Genomic DNA, 14,900 nt, shown 5'->3' on the forward strand with positions numbered 1-14,900 from the left:
ATTAATGGTCCATCTAGCCCAGTATTCTGTCTTCTGACAGTGGCCAATTCCAGATGCTTCAGAGGGAATGAACAGGGCAATTATCAAATGATCTATCCCCTTGTCCAGTGCTAGCATCTGGCAGTCAGAGGCTTAGTGACACCCTGAACCCATTAACCCCTTCCCTTTTTGTCCTATGGCTGCCAAGGTGTTAACAGGTTTCAGAGTCGCAGCCCTGTTAGTCTGTATCCGCAAAAAGAACAGGAGTACTTGTGGCCCATCAAGATAACCCATTTAAGACAGTTTGAAAAGAAGGTGTGAGGATACTTAACATGGGGAAATAGATTCAATGTGTAATGGCTCCATCTCTCAGCCATTCCCCATGTTAAGTATCCTCACACCTTCTTGTCAAACTGTCTTGATTATCACTACAAAAGTTTTTTTTCTCCTGCTGACAATAGCTCATCTTAATTAATTAGCCTCTTAGAGTTGGTAGGAGAACTCCCACCTTTTCATGTTCTCTGTATGTATATATATATCCTTACTATATGTTCCATTCTATGCATCCGAAGAAGTGGGCTGTAGCCCACGAAAGCTTATGCTCAAAGAAATTTGTTAGTCTCTAAGGCTTTGTCTTCACTACCCGCCGATCCGGCGGGTAGCAATCGGTTTTTCGGGGATCGACTTACCGCGTCTAGTCAGGACGCGGTAAAATCGATCCCTGATCGCTCTGCCGTCGACTCCGGAAATCCACCTCGGCAGGAGGCGGCAGCGGAGTCGGCGGCAGCGCGGCAGCGGTCGACTTTCCCGCGTCCTCACCGCTAGGTAAGCCGACCTAAAATACGCAACTTCAGCTACGGTATTCACGTAGCTGAAGTTGCGTATCTTAGGTCGGAACCCCGCTGCAGTGTAGACCTAGCCTAAGGTATCACAAGTACTCCTATTCTTTTTAAGGTGCTAACAGACCACTTCACCTTGAATGGTTTCTTACAATGCGTGTTAACTACTTACGTTAAACAATCTGTTCTACTTTGTATTTAGCTGTGAGTACCTTTCCCAGACCTGAAGAAGAGCTCTGTGTATGAAAGCTTCTCTCTCTCAGCAACAGATGTTGGTCCAGTAAAAGATACTACCTCACCCACCTTGTCTCTCTAATATCATGGGACCCACAAGGCTACAACAACTGCATAGAAAAAATTTGGTAGAGATTCATCCTTAATAGATCTGGTGCCACAGTTTTTTATTTTTGTTTTGTCTCCTGTTTTTTCCCCTAGTTTTGTGTTTTAAATTTTGGATTTATGATCACTTTTAGCTTTTCATATTACAATTCAAAGTTTGTGCTGTTTATACAAACCTGAGTGATTAGGGGACGGGCCTGCACAAACCTGACTGATTGGGTAGGTAGTGCATATAAACCTTCTGAACTGATTTCATCCTACAGTAGAGAAGGTTCATGTGCAGCTGGGCTTCTGCCTCACCCTTACTAGCCCCAACTCCAAAATAAGCATTAAAAAACCCTAGGAAATTAATACAGGAAAAAAATTCATTGTGAAGTGGTTGCTGTATCAGCAACCCACCTGATGCAAACCCACAGAAGTGAGAAAATGAAAAACTAAGCCACTTAGCAGTGCATACCTTCAACCCACATGCATGCCTTACCATTTACCACAACTTCCATACATCAAGCCTTATTTCTTCCCTCCTAAGTGTTGTCAGCCTTTTATCACCCCTTTTAACTGACATCCTGCACACAACCCTTTAACAAAGTACTCTCTTTCAGCACAGCCAACTACTGCAACAATAATCCATAACTGCTGGCACTGGGGGAGAAGAATAATCTACTAGAAATGTGTATACAGAATGGTGAAAAGGGGGATTATGAAAGTTCACCCAATACAGTATAAAGGACACTTTTGGAATACTTCCATTTGAAGCCTTCTGTAGTCTTTAAATATTGGAGTAAGCTGCATAAACTTTTAAAGCTCTTTAAAAATTCAAGAGCTGAAATGTATCTTGGACTTCCTCAGGTTGGTCTTAAATCGTAGGACTGATGGATACCAACTTGATCATATGGGATAGGAAGTGTTCTTACAAACGGACAAGGCTTTTCTAGACCTAGATAAGCCAATGTTTTTGGGGGAAGAAACATCCATAAGATTTGAAGTCCAAAGATTCCTTCACCGAACAAAATCTAGACGATCAATTAAATTTCACCCTGGATTACTTTTCATACCTATGTGGTAAATTTTCCCATGAATTACCCAAAGTAAGAAATAATATCCAAATAAATGTACCAAGAATCACATTCTGCTTTGTCTGAATTGTTTGCTGTGGGGAAAACATGTTTCTAAATAGGAAAAAATCATTTTATAAAACAGTCCTTTCCTATTTTAGTCAAGCAGATAACCTGTGATTTGGGTGCGAGCAAACATTAATTGTCTTGGAAACCAACAAAACAAGCCAACCAAACTTCAGGTTAAATTTATTTATGGGGAAAATGCACAAACACGTGGGCACAAAGTAATTGGTAAACAGATATCCTTTCATATCTAGTGTGATTTTTCTTTTTTGATTACATGTAGAATTAAACTGACTGCGAGTTGGGAAGGAATTTTCTCTTGGGAGAGTGTTACCAGGGCCCTTTTTTCCTTTTGAAATCATCTGGAGCATTGAATAGGGAATCATTCATTTGGATCAGATGGTTGTATCCTACATAATCAATTTCCTGTGATAATGGGATAGGGATGAGTTGAAGGAGTGAGGTTTGTTGTCCTCATAACCTTCTTACAAATAGAAGAAAAAAATCTGGGCAGTGTGGTCTTTATATATGAGTGACTCATGCGCACACACTTACTTAATAAGTAAGTATACTTAGTGGTGCAAGTAGGGCAGTACAGGGGGCTGCCGGGAGACAGGAGTAGAACATGGGGCTGCCGGGAGGCCCCACACCAGCAGCTCCTCTGGCGCGGCTATGCTGCCCCCAGCCCCACCCCTAGCCCTTCCACGTAGCTGTGTCTATTGTCTGGGGTCTGTACAGCCCTGCCGGAGGACAGGACTGGAGGCAGGGCTGGGGGCAGTACAGCCGCACCAGAGGAGTTGCAGGTGTGAGGCTGCCCGGCATCCCCATGTTCTGCTCCTTTCACTGCTGCGGTTCCAGAGTGCCCTGCGGTTCAGAAGTCTGTATCCACATCCACATCCAGCACTATGGTATCTAAGCGCTTTCGAGTTTTACTCTAAGTGTATTATTATTTGTATTGCAGTAACGTTTAGGAGCCCAAGTGATAGATTTTTGTGCTATGCAAAATTAAGACTGTATGGGCATTGTCAACAGACAAATTCTGACCTACATTAAGATAAGGAAAAAGATGTGCATTATGGCTTGTTTTACTCAGGGTTTTTTTCTTTGTCACCTCCATCTTTACGTGTGCATAGCATAGGGAAAATCAAATGAATACTACAAACACGGAGTTACCAGTATGTAGTTATCTAAGGCACTTGAAAATATTTTACTAACATTTTATGTGATGTAAGTACTAAGATATATCTGTGAAGATAATTACATAGGTTGATGTTGTTTTTTTAAAAAAGCTTATGAATATAATTATATATTTTTCACAAAGCAGCACATTTCTTATTTTAAAATTAGACTTCTGTGACTCTCTTGATTGAACCAAGAGGATTCCTGGTATGTGTGACTATCTTCTGCCAAGAGACCATTGCACTTCAAACATGCTCACTTTCCATGTCCCTTGGACAGTAGAGTCTACTCTCTTAGCATGGTGATGCATTTGATATTCAGTTGGGCTATGTCGGCAGCTGGCACTTCCATTACAGCTGAAGCTGATAGCACCACTTATTATTAAGGTTGCCTCACACATCCCATTATGACTCCATTTTCAGTTGCTTATAACTTTGCCAAACTTTACCCATTTCAACTAAAAGTTTTCATGCTAGGTGTCTGCTTCAGACTGTTTTTGTTTTTGAAAACTTCAGACAAAATGTTTCAGCCTGTGACAGATGTGGCAATTTCTTGCAATATCCTTGAAATTCTTTATTGCATTAAGCTTATGTATTACTGTGGGTTGCGATTGTATGTAACCTGTTTGGGGGGGGGGGGGGACATGTGATGTGAGGCCTGGCAGTTCAAAGGACTTTATTGAAAAAGTGCCAGATAAGAATGGACTTTTGGACAATAAGTGTTAAGGAATTTCCTAGGGAATATCTAGGGGGAGGTTAATGCAAATTTCCCACCACTGGTTATGCAAAACTCTTGCTCTTTGAAGCTACACCCTGATGTGAGGGTCTTTGCTGATTATCTGTTCCTGGAGAGTGGAGATCGAAGGTCTGAGCCATGTAAAGAAACGGATGAAATGTCTACCGGGTTGTTCTGGTTCTGGATTTGAGACAGTTATGAACTTATAACATGGGGGAACATACAGTTGTGGGTTTTGAAGTAATAACACCTGCCAGAATTTGAGGTTTGATTTGGGGGTGACCTCTGGCAAGCTTTTTAGCATGCGTGTAAGTCTCTTATTGTTTTAATATATTTTCTTTGTAATGCTTTCACCTTAAGAATAAATGTGCTTGCTTAGAAAGAGATTTGTGGCAACTGGCAACTGCTAGCAATTACACTGTTCATAGGCTTTGGAGAGAAAGCACAGATGGTGGCCTGTTTAGGCAGTCTGGGGTATTGGAAATATCAGTGTTGGAAGGGAACTGTGCAGCCTGGAAAAACCCCAATCCAGGAGGGCATGAGATTCTGATATTTGCCCAAGAAAGGTGACAGCTGGGAACCAGAAGCCTAAAAGTGAGTGCCCTTGGTGGACCCAGGAAGGGAAATGCAGATGCAGTTGCCCTGAAACTGTGACACAGCTGTTTCTGAGATCAAGGCGAGGGGAAAATATGTTTTTCCCGCTTTAAAAGAAATTCGGGTAACCTTTTCTCTGAGAAACTTAAACTTAAGTCCCCCCCCTCATCCCCCCATGCTTTGGAGCAGGGACTTGAAATTTGGCAGGAGGCGCCCTTTGTGTCAGGGATGTGGCTTTTGATGTTCCTGTAACATCTGACCAAATTTGACCAAGTTATAGACTTAGAAAAATCTGTTTGCACATGCTCAGTTGACATTTGCTAGGTCTTTGTGACTAAAATCCCCAATGATTCTATTTGTACTGGGTATGTTATAGTTTGCATGGGGTGAGCAGGAATTTCTCTGCAGTAGCAATTCCCAGCTATTCCATTCATGCCACGCAGTGTCTGGGCACCAGAACTGAAAGGGAGGCGGGGGACTGTCTCTTCTGTGCTCTCAGTGCCCTCCCTGATAATGTCCAAATACACCTCTACCTCGATATAACGCTACCCGATATAACACGAATTCTGACATAATGCGGTAAAGCAGTGCTCTGGGGGGGGGCTGTGCACTCCGGCGGATCAAAGCAAGTTCAATATAACGCGGTTTCACCTATAACACGGTAAGATTTTTTGGCTACTGAGGACAACGTTATATCGAGGTAGAGGTGTAGTGTGGAGAAGGAAATTATCTGAATCGAATGCATAGGGAACAAGTGCTGGACTGGGCGTGGGATAATAGAAGACTGGGACTAGAGGCTGGTTGCTGGCGGAAGGAGATAGGGACTAGTTGGGCATGGAGACTAAGACTGGGAACCAGTGAGTTTTGGAGAAGGAGATGGATGGAGGGACACATATCTCATGAGGGTGCAGGGATGGAACTGGGACTGGCTGAGCAAAGAGTGGGTCTGAGAGCTATGTGTGTGGGAACACTGAAACTGAATGAGGAGCATGGGGAAGGAGACTAGGACTGAGAGGATGCAGTGTGGCTGGGGAATTGGGTATGGTGGTAACTGGATGCTTCAGGGAAAGAGACAGATCTTATGGGAGGGGAGAACTGGGACTGACTGGCCAAGGAGAGTGAGACTGGGAGCCAGAGTAGAGGGGAACTGGGAGCTATGGTGGGTAAGACTGTGATGGGGGATTGTGTGTGTGGGAATGGAACAGGGAGTTTGGAGTGGGGGACTAGGACTGGCTGGCTGGGCAAGAAGACTGGGACTACTGGAATGAGAACCCTGAGGAATGTAGACTGGGACTGGTTATGTGAAGAGAATAAGATTGGGACAAGGCTGGAGGGAGATGGGGCAAAAGGGGTCAAATTTTGGGGAAAATGGGTTGAAGTCTATGGCACTAGAACATGCTTCCTTCCAGAGCATGGAATGGAACCTAAGGTTCCTGAGACTCACTGTTCCTCTACTGCAGGGGTAGGCAACCTATGGCACGTGTGCCGAAGGCGGCATGCGAGCTGATTTTCAGTGGCACTCACACTGCCCGGATCCTGGCCACCGGTCCAGGGGGCTCTGCATTTTAATTTAATTTTAAATGAAGCTTCTTAAACATTTTAAAAACCTTATTAACTTTACATACAACAATAGTTTAGCTATATATTATAGACTTAGAGAAAGAGACCTAAAAACATTAAAATGTATTACTGGCACATGAAACCTTAAGTTAGAGTGAATAAATGAAGACTCGGCACACCACTTCTGAAAGGTTGCCGACCCCTGCTCTACTGTCAGCTGATGTTTGTGAAACTCTTCAGCAAAATATCTTATATCCTTTACTGCTTGTCTACTTAGAGAATGACAACTTATTACTACTGTTGGTGTATGCAATGTAGTTGTAGCCATGGTGGATCCAGGACATTAGAGAGAGAAGGTGGGTGAAATAATATATTTTATTAGACCAACTTCTGTTGGTGTGAGAGTCAAACTTTTGACCTGAAGGAGAGCTCTGTGTGGCTCAAAAGCTTGTCTCTCTCACCAGTGTAAGTTGGTCCAACAAAAGATATTACCTCACCCACCTTGTCTCTCTAACTTATTACCACTCTCATTTACACCCTTAGCTTAAGTGGCAGAGGCCTATGTGGTTAATCTAAAAGTTCCAACCCTGCTGGTGAACCATGTGGGTGTCGATATGATGCAACATGATGGAATTCCTATTTTTTTCAGTTTGCTTTTTTAAAACCTAGGAAATTACATACACAAAACTACATTAGAATAACATTGTTTGCAAAGTCAAATACTCAGATGTTAGGAAATGCCAAAATTAAGATTGCCCGTGCAACCTTAATTGGGCTCCTTTGTTATTTTAATGCAGTCTTTGATTACATGATCACATACTGTTTCTTCCACAGGACTCCGCCTCATTCAGTGCACAGGATATATCTGCTCTGGGAATGAATCAGGACTGTGTAATAAAGGTGACTGCCATGTGTAGGATACTTGCTTCATTTGTTGCAGAAATTGAAAGGTGGTGTAGTGAATGAGGCAGGGGATTGCAGGTCTCATGGCTAAGGCATTTGAATGCTGTCCTGGAGAACTGTATTCTATCCTTGCCTCTGCCATTTACATGGTAGTTTAAATGACTTGCCTAGCATACTTTCACAGGTGGTCACTAATTGTAGTGTTCCTTATTTTTAGACTTCATGTATTGAGACCTTGATTTCAGAAGTGCTGAACACCCACAGCTGCAACTAAAGTCAGTTGGGGCTATGCTTTGAATATATAAAAAGGTCTATATAGTGCTAAGTCCTCTGAAAAATCAGGTTTTAGGTTTCTCAAATTGGACACACGAAATTAGCAGATGCTTTTGACATTGCCTCAGTTCCCCATCTGAAAAATTAAAATATACCCTCATCTCTCAGAGGTGTTCTGAAAATAAATTAATATTTGTGAAGCACTCAGGTACTATAGTCATGAGTGCCATAGAGAAACCCAGGAGGAAACTAACAATTCTGTCTTCAGAGCAAGATTTAAATAGTGTGCAGTAACTAAGGCATGAGGTCACATATTGAACAATGGGGATAAAACAAAATATTGAAAAGCTGCTCATTAATTGAACACCATCCATTCTGTACACTGAATTAGAGGTTTTGTGGAAAAAATGTTACCATATAATTAGACTGTATCATAATACATATGCACACGGGCTGAATCAAGATTGCACAGGCAAGCTTAATTCTGGTGTTTTCTAGCTTTTCAGTGCTTGACTATGCAAACTTAATATTCTAATATTTTTTTTTGGAATTTTGTATAGAAGACATAAGCTCAATGGAATAAAACACAATCTGAGAAACAGTGTTAGTGAGTTCTAAAAAAAATAAATTTACTGACACTAACTAGATGCTCTACTTTGAGTGCATCTGTAACAATTTGTAAGACCGTCAGAGGTCTTATAAAACATAATAATTGTAACTTGTAAATCAGTACTCCTACACTGTTTTGAGATTACAGTAGTCCTGAATATTTACAACAGATTGCAGCAAATGGGAGTAGAAGAACTAAAAGATTATTTTGGAAGGGTTTGGCAGATAAAAATAGTTTTCATGTTAAAAGTTCAGACTGTGGTTACCTTTTTCTGAACTAATAGTTGATTAAATAATATCCAGGAACGATGAGACATTTACAAATTTTATATTGTTAAACCTAAACCTAGTTACATTTTACCCATACAAACAATAGAGTAAATAATTTTTATTGGTTAGGAGAATGTCACCTATGAATAGCTGTTTTGTTTGTATGATTGCCCTTATAGAAGGGAATACAGGAGGGATTGTACTTTTAGAAAATAAGTACTGTTCAGGTAACAAGAATTACAAATGTAATTCTGTTTAAAGATCTGTTCTAAGTTGTGAGCAATTTGCCCTTTTTAAAAAAAAAATACTTCTAAAAACATGTAGAGGGTATACTCTGTGCCTCAGAATAACATTTGAGGGTAGTTTATATTAGTTATTCTGATCTGGTGCCTGTAGTGATTGAATTTTCACAGATCCCCCAGTAACTGCCCTCGTCTTTTGGTAAAGTTGGTAACTATCCGGTAAAATTATCTGACACTTGAAATGGCAATTTTTTAAAACCTGTAGGCACCTATTACATTTTAATTTATATCTTTCATACACATAACTTGCTATTTGTATACCATTGCTTCTATTCAGTGCTATGGTACAGTATATGGTACTTACATATCACTTTTTCTAATCTATTTTACTAAGACGCTTGTATGAGAACAAGTGCTCTGATTCAGAGTTCTTCAGTTCATTAAGCTTATTTCCCATGTGGAAGTTATCCTCTATCTGGGACATAATTATTCATATAACAACCAGTTCTGATCTCACAAGAGGATTTTTCTAGATAGGAAATAAACAAATCACCACTGAAGAACAAAGATCAAGTTAATATTCCTGGTCGTGGAAGAATGCAGAAAGTGTGACGCACCATAATTTTTTCTAAAAACATGACATTTAAGAACTTTTACAAGAGGCAAGCAGCCTTATAAAATTGTTTGGACTTTGCTCCACATTTTTAATAGGCATTTTTATGCAGAAAATACTTCCAAAAAATTAAAATGCATGAGAGCGCCTCCTACCGCTTCACAGCAATGAGCAACTAGTTAAGTACCATTTTCAGGAGTGTGTGTTCTATTGAAGTCAACAGGAACTCATATACTAGTTGGCACCCCTGCTGGCAGTCACAGCAGACATATCAAGGATTGAATCAATAAAGACTGAATTACCTTCTTACTGGTAGAGGTAGTCCATTCAGGACTGAGTTGTAATGCACTGGAAGAGGTAGTCCTTTCTGGGGAGGGTTGAGATGCATTGGAAGTTTGCACTGCAGTTGTACGTTCTGTGGATAAATGAGAGTTCAGTTTTCAGTGCTGTTGATTTGGCACCTTAAGGTTTTAATTTTAAAAAGAGAAGAGCTCAGTGGTGTATAGACAGAAGTAAATAAAAGAAGTCATGATGGGTGCTCTGGCACTAGAAATGGAGGAAAGGGTGTTTGCCAGATACTCCTGTGACTACCTGTGACCCTGAACACTGGTATAGCAAAGTAAGCAAAACTGGAATGTCCTTTATTAGAATAATACAATTGAACTCTGAAGAAGTATGCTAATGGACACTGCAAGGAGAAATATGGGAGTGAAATAGTGTCAATTTTAAGTGAACATTTATTCTCAGAGTTTTATGTAATCACTAATTGCTGTGTTGAACAGGTTAGTACAACTGCTTCATATTCTGGGTAGCTAAAATATTTGCTTATATGAATACAGTAAAGTACAAGCTGTTGATTAATCTTTGTATTAAGACACTATTAAGTGCATTAATGACTCAATTAAAAAAAGAGTTGTTTGGCCTACAGCTACCTCAAGGAGTCATTCAGGACTGGCTTTGACACAGAGGTGTGATTCAATTGCAGTCTTATGAGAGCACCTAAGAGACAAGTGATTTCCTTATTAGTTGTGTATTGTAAGGAAGGAAATATGAGTGTGTAGTTTATTCAATTACAGTAGTATACAAAAAGTCATACAAGGGCTTGATGTTTCAGAAATTAAGATTAAGTCTAAAATGTATAACTTCAGGATTGTTTTTAAAAGACAAGCCACATAAAGTTATTAAGTTATGGAATGCAAACTATAAATGTGAAATAGCAGAAGAGTGGACTGAGGTCATTCAGATTATAAATATTGGCTCTAGTACTAATCAGATAATACTGAACTTGCACCTTCTGTACTACAAAATGTAGGTTTCTCCTCTTTGTGTAATAAAATATATAATATTGCCGAGATATCTGTATGAAATGCAAAACAACCAGGCCCTCTTTTATAAACATGGGAATGTTAGATGAAGAAAGAAATAATAATAAACTACTAGAGATAGAACTTAAACAGGATTTAAAGATGTGTATTGGGAGTTGGCCAATTAAAAAGACTTAAGCCAGGAATAAGGAAACTACTCTTCTTGCACTTTATAACAAAAACCAAACAAACGAACAAAAAACAGTCTTCAATCTGTGGACCCAGGCAAAGGCTCCTACTGCAGATCACTGGAAAAAACTACTGCTACAATATATGTAAAGTCTTCCTTCATTAGATATTCTAAGAACAGTACAAGACAAACAAACAAACAAAATGGATAAAAGTGATAGTATACCAGGTACAGGAAAACAAACAGAAATACTGAAATGATTTATTTTTGATAAGGGCACTAGAATTTTGTATTTATGGGCACAATGGATAATTAAGAAGGGTATACATAAAATACAATACTGAATTATATTCCCCCATGTCTAATTTCACATACTTTCTATCACCTCAGTTGAGTCCTCTCTTCCTTCTCTCCCAAAGAAAATGTTCAGCTTCCCCAAAAAAGTTTTTAAAAATTAATATGAGTGGTTAAATATACATATTTTAATATATGGTTTTATTTAGATAACTTGAAAAAAGGAAGAACTGTAATATAACAATATACTGCTCAGTATTGTTAATTTTGTACTTAAACATGTCAAGACACTATTTAAATGTTTTATTGTAAATTGCTTAAATATCAATACATCTTTTCACTTAAAGTGTAGTTATATAAATATTATATACACTACAAAAAGGAGGATAAAATTACATTTTGAAAAAGTGGAAGATAGGTTTTAAAAGCTTTTTCCAACTTCTTTGTGTCTCAACATTTTTTTGTCATAGTGAAGCAGTGTCTTTCCAAACAAAAAAGGTTCAGTTAATATAATTTGTGTGTGTAGGTTTCTTATTTATCTTTTCATGGAACTCTATGATTCTGATGAATTTGATATACATATCTAGATAACTTCTTAAGTAATAGTTTTTAAGGGAGTAAAATCCTAGTAGTAATAGCATGAGTATCCTGGTTAATTTACATTAGAGATGATGGTATGATTTGTATTTAGCCCACACTTTGCGATTGTCATTTATACCAGTGGTTCTTAACCAGGGGTCTGGGGCCCCATGGGGGGGTTGCAAGCAGGTTTCAGAGGGGGTCTGCCAAGCAGGGCCAGTGTTGGACTCGCTAGGGTCCTGGGCAGAAAGTCGAAGCCCCACCACATGTGGCTGAAGCCCGGGGCCCTGAGCCCCAACACCTGGGTCTGAAGCCGAAGCCTGAGGAAAGTAGCTTTGCGGGGGCTCCTGGGGCCCTAGGCAGTTACCCTGCTTGCTACTCCCTAAGGCCGGCCCCAGCTTTTATATGCAGAAAAACAGTTATTGTGGCACAGGTGAGCCGTGGAGTTTTTATAGCATGTTGTATGGGGGCTCAGAAAGAAAAAGGTTGAGAACCTCATAAATGATCTGGAGAAAAGGGTAAAAAGTGAGGTGGCAAAGTTTGCAGATGATACTAAACTGCTCAAGATAGTTAAGACCAAAGCAGACTGTGAAGAACTTCAAAAAGATCTCACAAAACTAAGTGATTGGGCAACAAAATGGCAAATGAAATTTAATGTGGATAAATGTAAAGTAATGCACATTGGAAAAAATAACCCCAACTATACATACAATATGATGGGGGCTAATTTAGCTACAACAAATCAGGAAAAAAATCTTGGAGTCATCGTGGATAGTTCTCTGAAGATGTCCACGCACTGTGCAGAGGCGGTCAAAAAAGCAAACCGGATGTTAGGAATCATTAAAAAGGGGATAGAGAATAAGACGGAGAATATATTATTGCCCTTATATTGATCGATGGTACTCTCACATCTTGAATACTGCGTACAGATGTGGTCTCCTCATCTCAAAAAAGATATACTGGCACTAGAAAAGGTTCAGAGAAGGGCAACTGAAATGATTAGGGGTTTGGAACGGGTCCCATATGAGGAGAGATTAAAGAGGCTAGGACTTTTCAGCTTGGAAAAGAGACTAAGGGGGGATATGATAGAGGTATATAAAATCATGAGTGATGTGGAGAAAGTAGATAAGGAAAAGTTATTTACTTATTCCCATAATACAAGAACTAGGGGTCACCAAATGAAATTAATAGGCAGCAGGTTTAAAACAAATAAAAGGAAGTTCTTCACGCAGCGCACAGTCAACTTGTGGAACTCCTTACCTGAGGAGGTTGTGAAGGCTAGGACTATAACAGCATTTAAAAGAGAACTAGATAAATTCATGGAGGGTTAAGTCCATTAATGGCTATTAGCCAGGATGGGTAAGGAATGGTGTCCCTAGACTCTGTTTGTCAGAGGGTGGAGATGGATGGCAGGAGAGAGATCACTTGATCATTACTTGTTAGGTTCACTCCCTCTGGGGCACCTGGCATTGGCCATTGTCGGTAGACAAGATACTGGGCTAGATGGACCTTTGGTCCTACCCAGTACGGCCGTTCTTATGTATGTAACCCCTGATTTGTACCAGAGCGAAGTGTGCGTAAAAATGCTAACATAATTCGGGAGCATTTTTACACCCTCTTTGTTCTGGTGTTAATGGCAACACAAAGTTGGGGCCAATCTTACGAAGTGCTGAGTGCTTGATTTAATGCCCTTAAGTCCTCAGTAGCACCTTGTACAGAGAAACTACTTTATCAATAGTTAATTAAAAAAACCAAACCCATAATAAGAAACAGTATCCCTCATTGCTAGAGTACTACAGGAAAGATTTCGCTGACTGGTCAGCCGGTTGAATTGGAATATTTGTTTTTTGGAAGCTAAGTTTAGATCCTAACTCTCTAGTCCAGAATTTCTCAAACTTCACTGCACCATGACCCCCTTCTGACAACAAAAATTATTACACGACTCCAGGGGGGACTAAAGTCGGAGCCCGCCAAGCCCTGCTGTCCCCGGTTGGGAGGTATGGTTGCCAGGCGTTCGGTTTTCGACCAGAATGCCCCGTTGAAAAGGGACCCTGGCTGCTCCGGTCAGCGCAGTTGACTGGGCTGCTAAAAGTCTGGTTGGCCGAAGTGGCTCCCGGAAGCGGACGGCATGTCCCTCCGGCCCCTAGGCGCAGGTGTGGCCATGGGGGCTCTGCGTGCTGCGTTCCTTTTCACTGGAGCTAATGGGCCCCTCATCCTTTATTGGTGTGGTCTGTAGGACCTACTGCAGTACAAATGATAAGAATAATACGGAAATTCCTTCCTAATCCTGAAACTGACAGACTTCTAAAGCCATGTGCCAGGGGTCTCTCAGTATCCTCCACTGCCTAGAAAGCCCCAATGACTGATGCACCATATGACCCCAGCTCTGTACATTTCTTAAAAAACAAACAAAAAAACCGCAAAACAAACAAACGCCCACCAACCCCAACAGGGTTTCTTGAAACTTTGAAGCATGCACAGAATATAAACTGAGTACCTTTCATTATCATATGGCCATCAATGTCATTTACTACAACAACAAATGAAGGATGGCTACTTTGTATGCCAAGTGTCAGCTTAGTGTGGTTAAAATAACTGTTTCCTATAAACCAGATAGGATTCATAATGCAGATAAAAATTAGGTCTCAAGAGTGATTGAGTACCACAGTGTGGGTACCTTTTCTGTATGTGACTATGCTTTCTATTGCTTATACATAGGAAATGGTCCTTTAAAAAACATGTGACTCATTTTGCTTAGCCTTGTAATCTTTAAAAGTTAGAAAGTAAGTTGCTTAACTGAAATATCTTTTTTTGTATCTGGATTGTGGAATATATTTGGAAAATGAAACCTAATTGTAAAGAAGGGGCCAGATCCTGACATGATATAAATTGGCCTAGTTTCATTGATTTCAATAGAAGTACATGGATTTACACCCCAGATTGGGATCTGGCCTAATGTTTTAAAATCTAATACTGATGGTATCCATCTTGACTTTATTATTATTATTTATTATTAAAAGGCCTGTTTTGGCATTGTCAGAATGTGCACTCAATGAAAGATTTGTAAAATTATTTTCCGTTCTTCAGTACAGGTAAAAATCATACAAAGAACAAGTTGATAACTAAACAACGTCTTTAAATCAGATATTTTTCTTGAATCTGAGCCTTTTAAAGTTTAGCCAGGTCTCTTGGCATCTCAGAACCTTTAATACATTTTTACAATTCTCCTGGTCAGATCAGTATTCTTCTGTTAGGGAGTTAAGGCACAGAGACTAAA

General features: G+C 40.0%; 1 protein-coding gene across 2 annotated transcripts in view; it reads left to right on the forward strand.

Annotated features, from left to right (window-relative positions):
- The window catches only part of AP3B1 (adaptor related protein complex 3 subunit beta 1), a 276,090-nt gene that overhangs the window by 111,620 nt on the left and 149,570 nt on the right, over positions 1–14,900 (forward strand). The window contains exon 8 of one of the 2 annotated variants that reach the window (XM_065406916.1): positions 7,181–7,246. The exons of the other annotated variant lie outside the window; for it this stretch is intronic. Within the exon in view, the coding sequence (XP_065262988.1) occupies positions 7,181–7,246 (66 nt within the window). The remainder of the gene's footprint in view (positions 1–7,180; positions 7,247–14,900) is intronic. 2 annotated transcript variants of the gene reach the window in all.

The sequence above is a fragment of the Emys orbicularis genome, chromosome 6, assembly GCF_028017835.1.
Source record: "Emys orbicularis isolate rEmyOrb1 chromosome 6, rEmyOrb1.hap1, whole genome shotgun sequence".
Lineage (NCBI taxonomy): Eukaryota > Metazoa > Chordata > Testudines > Emydidae > Emys > Emys orbicularis.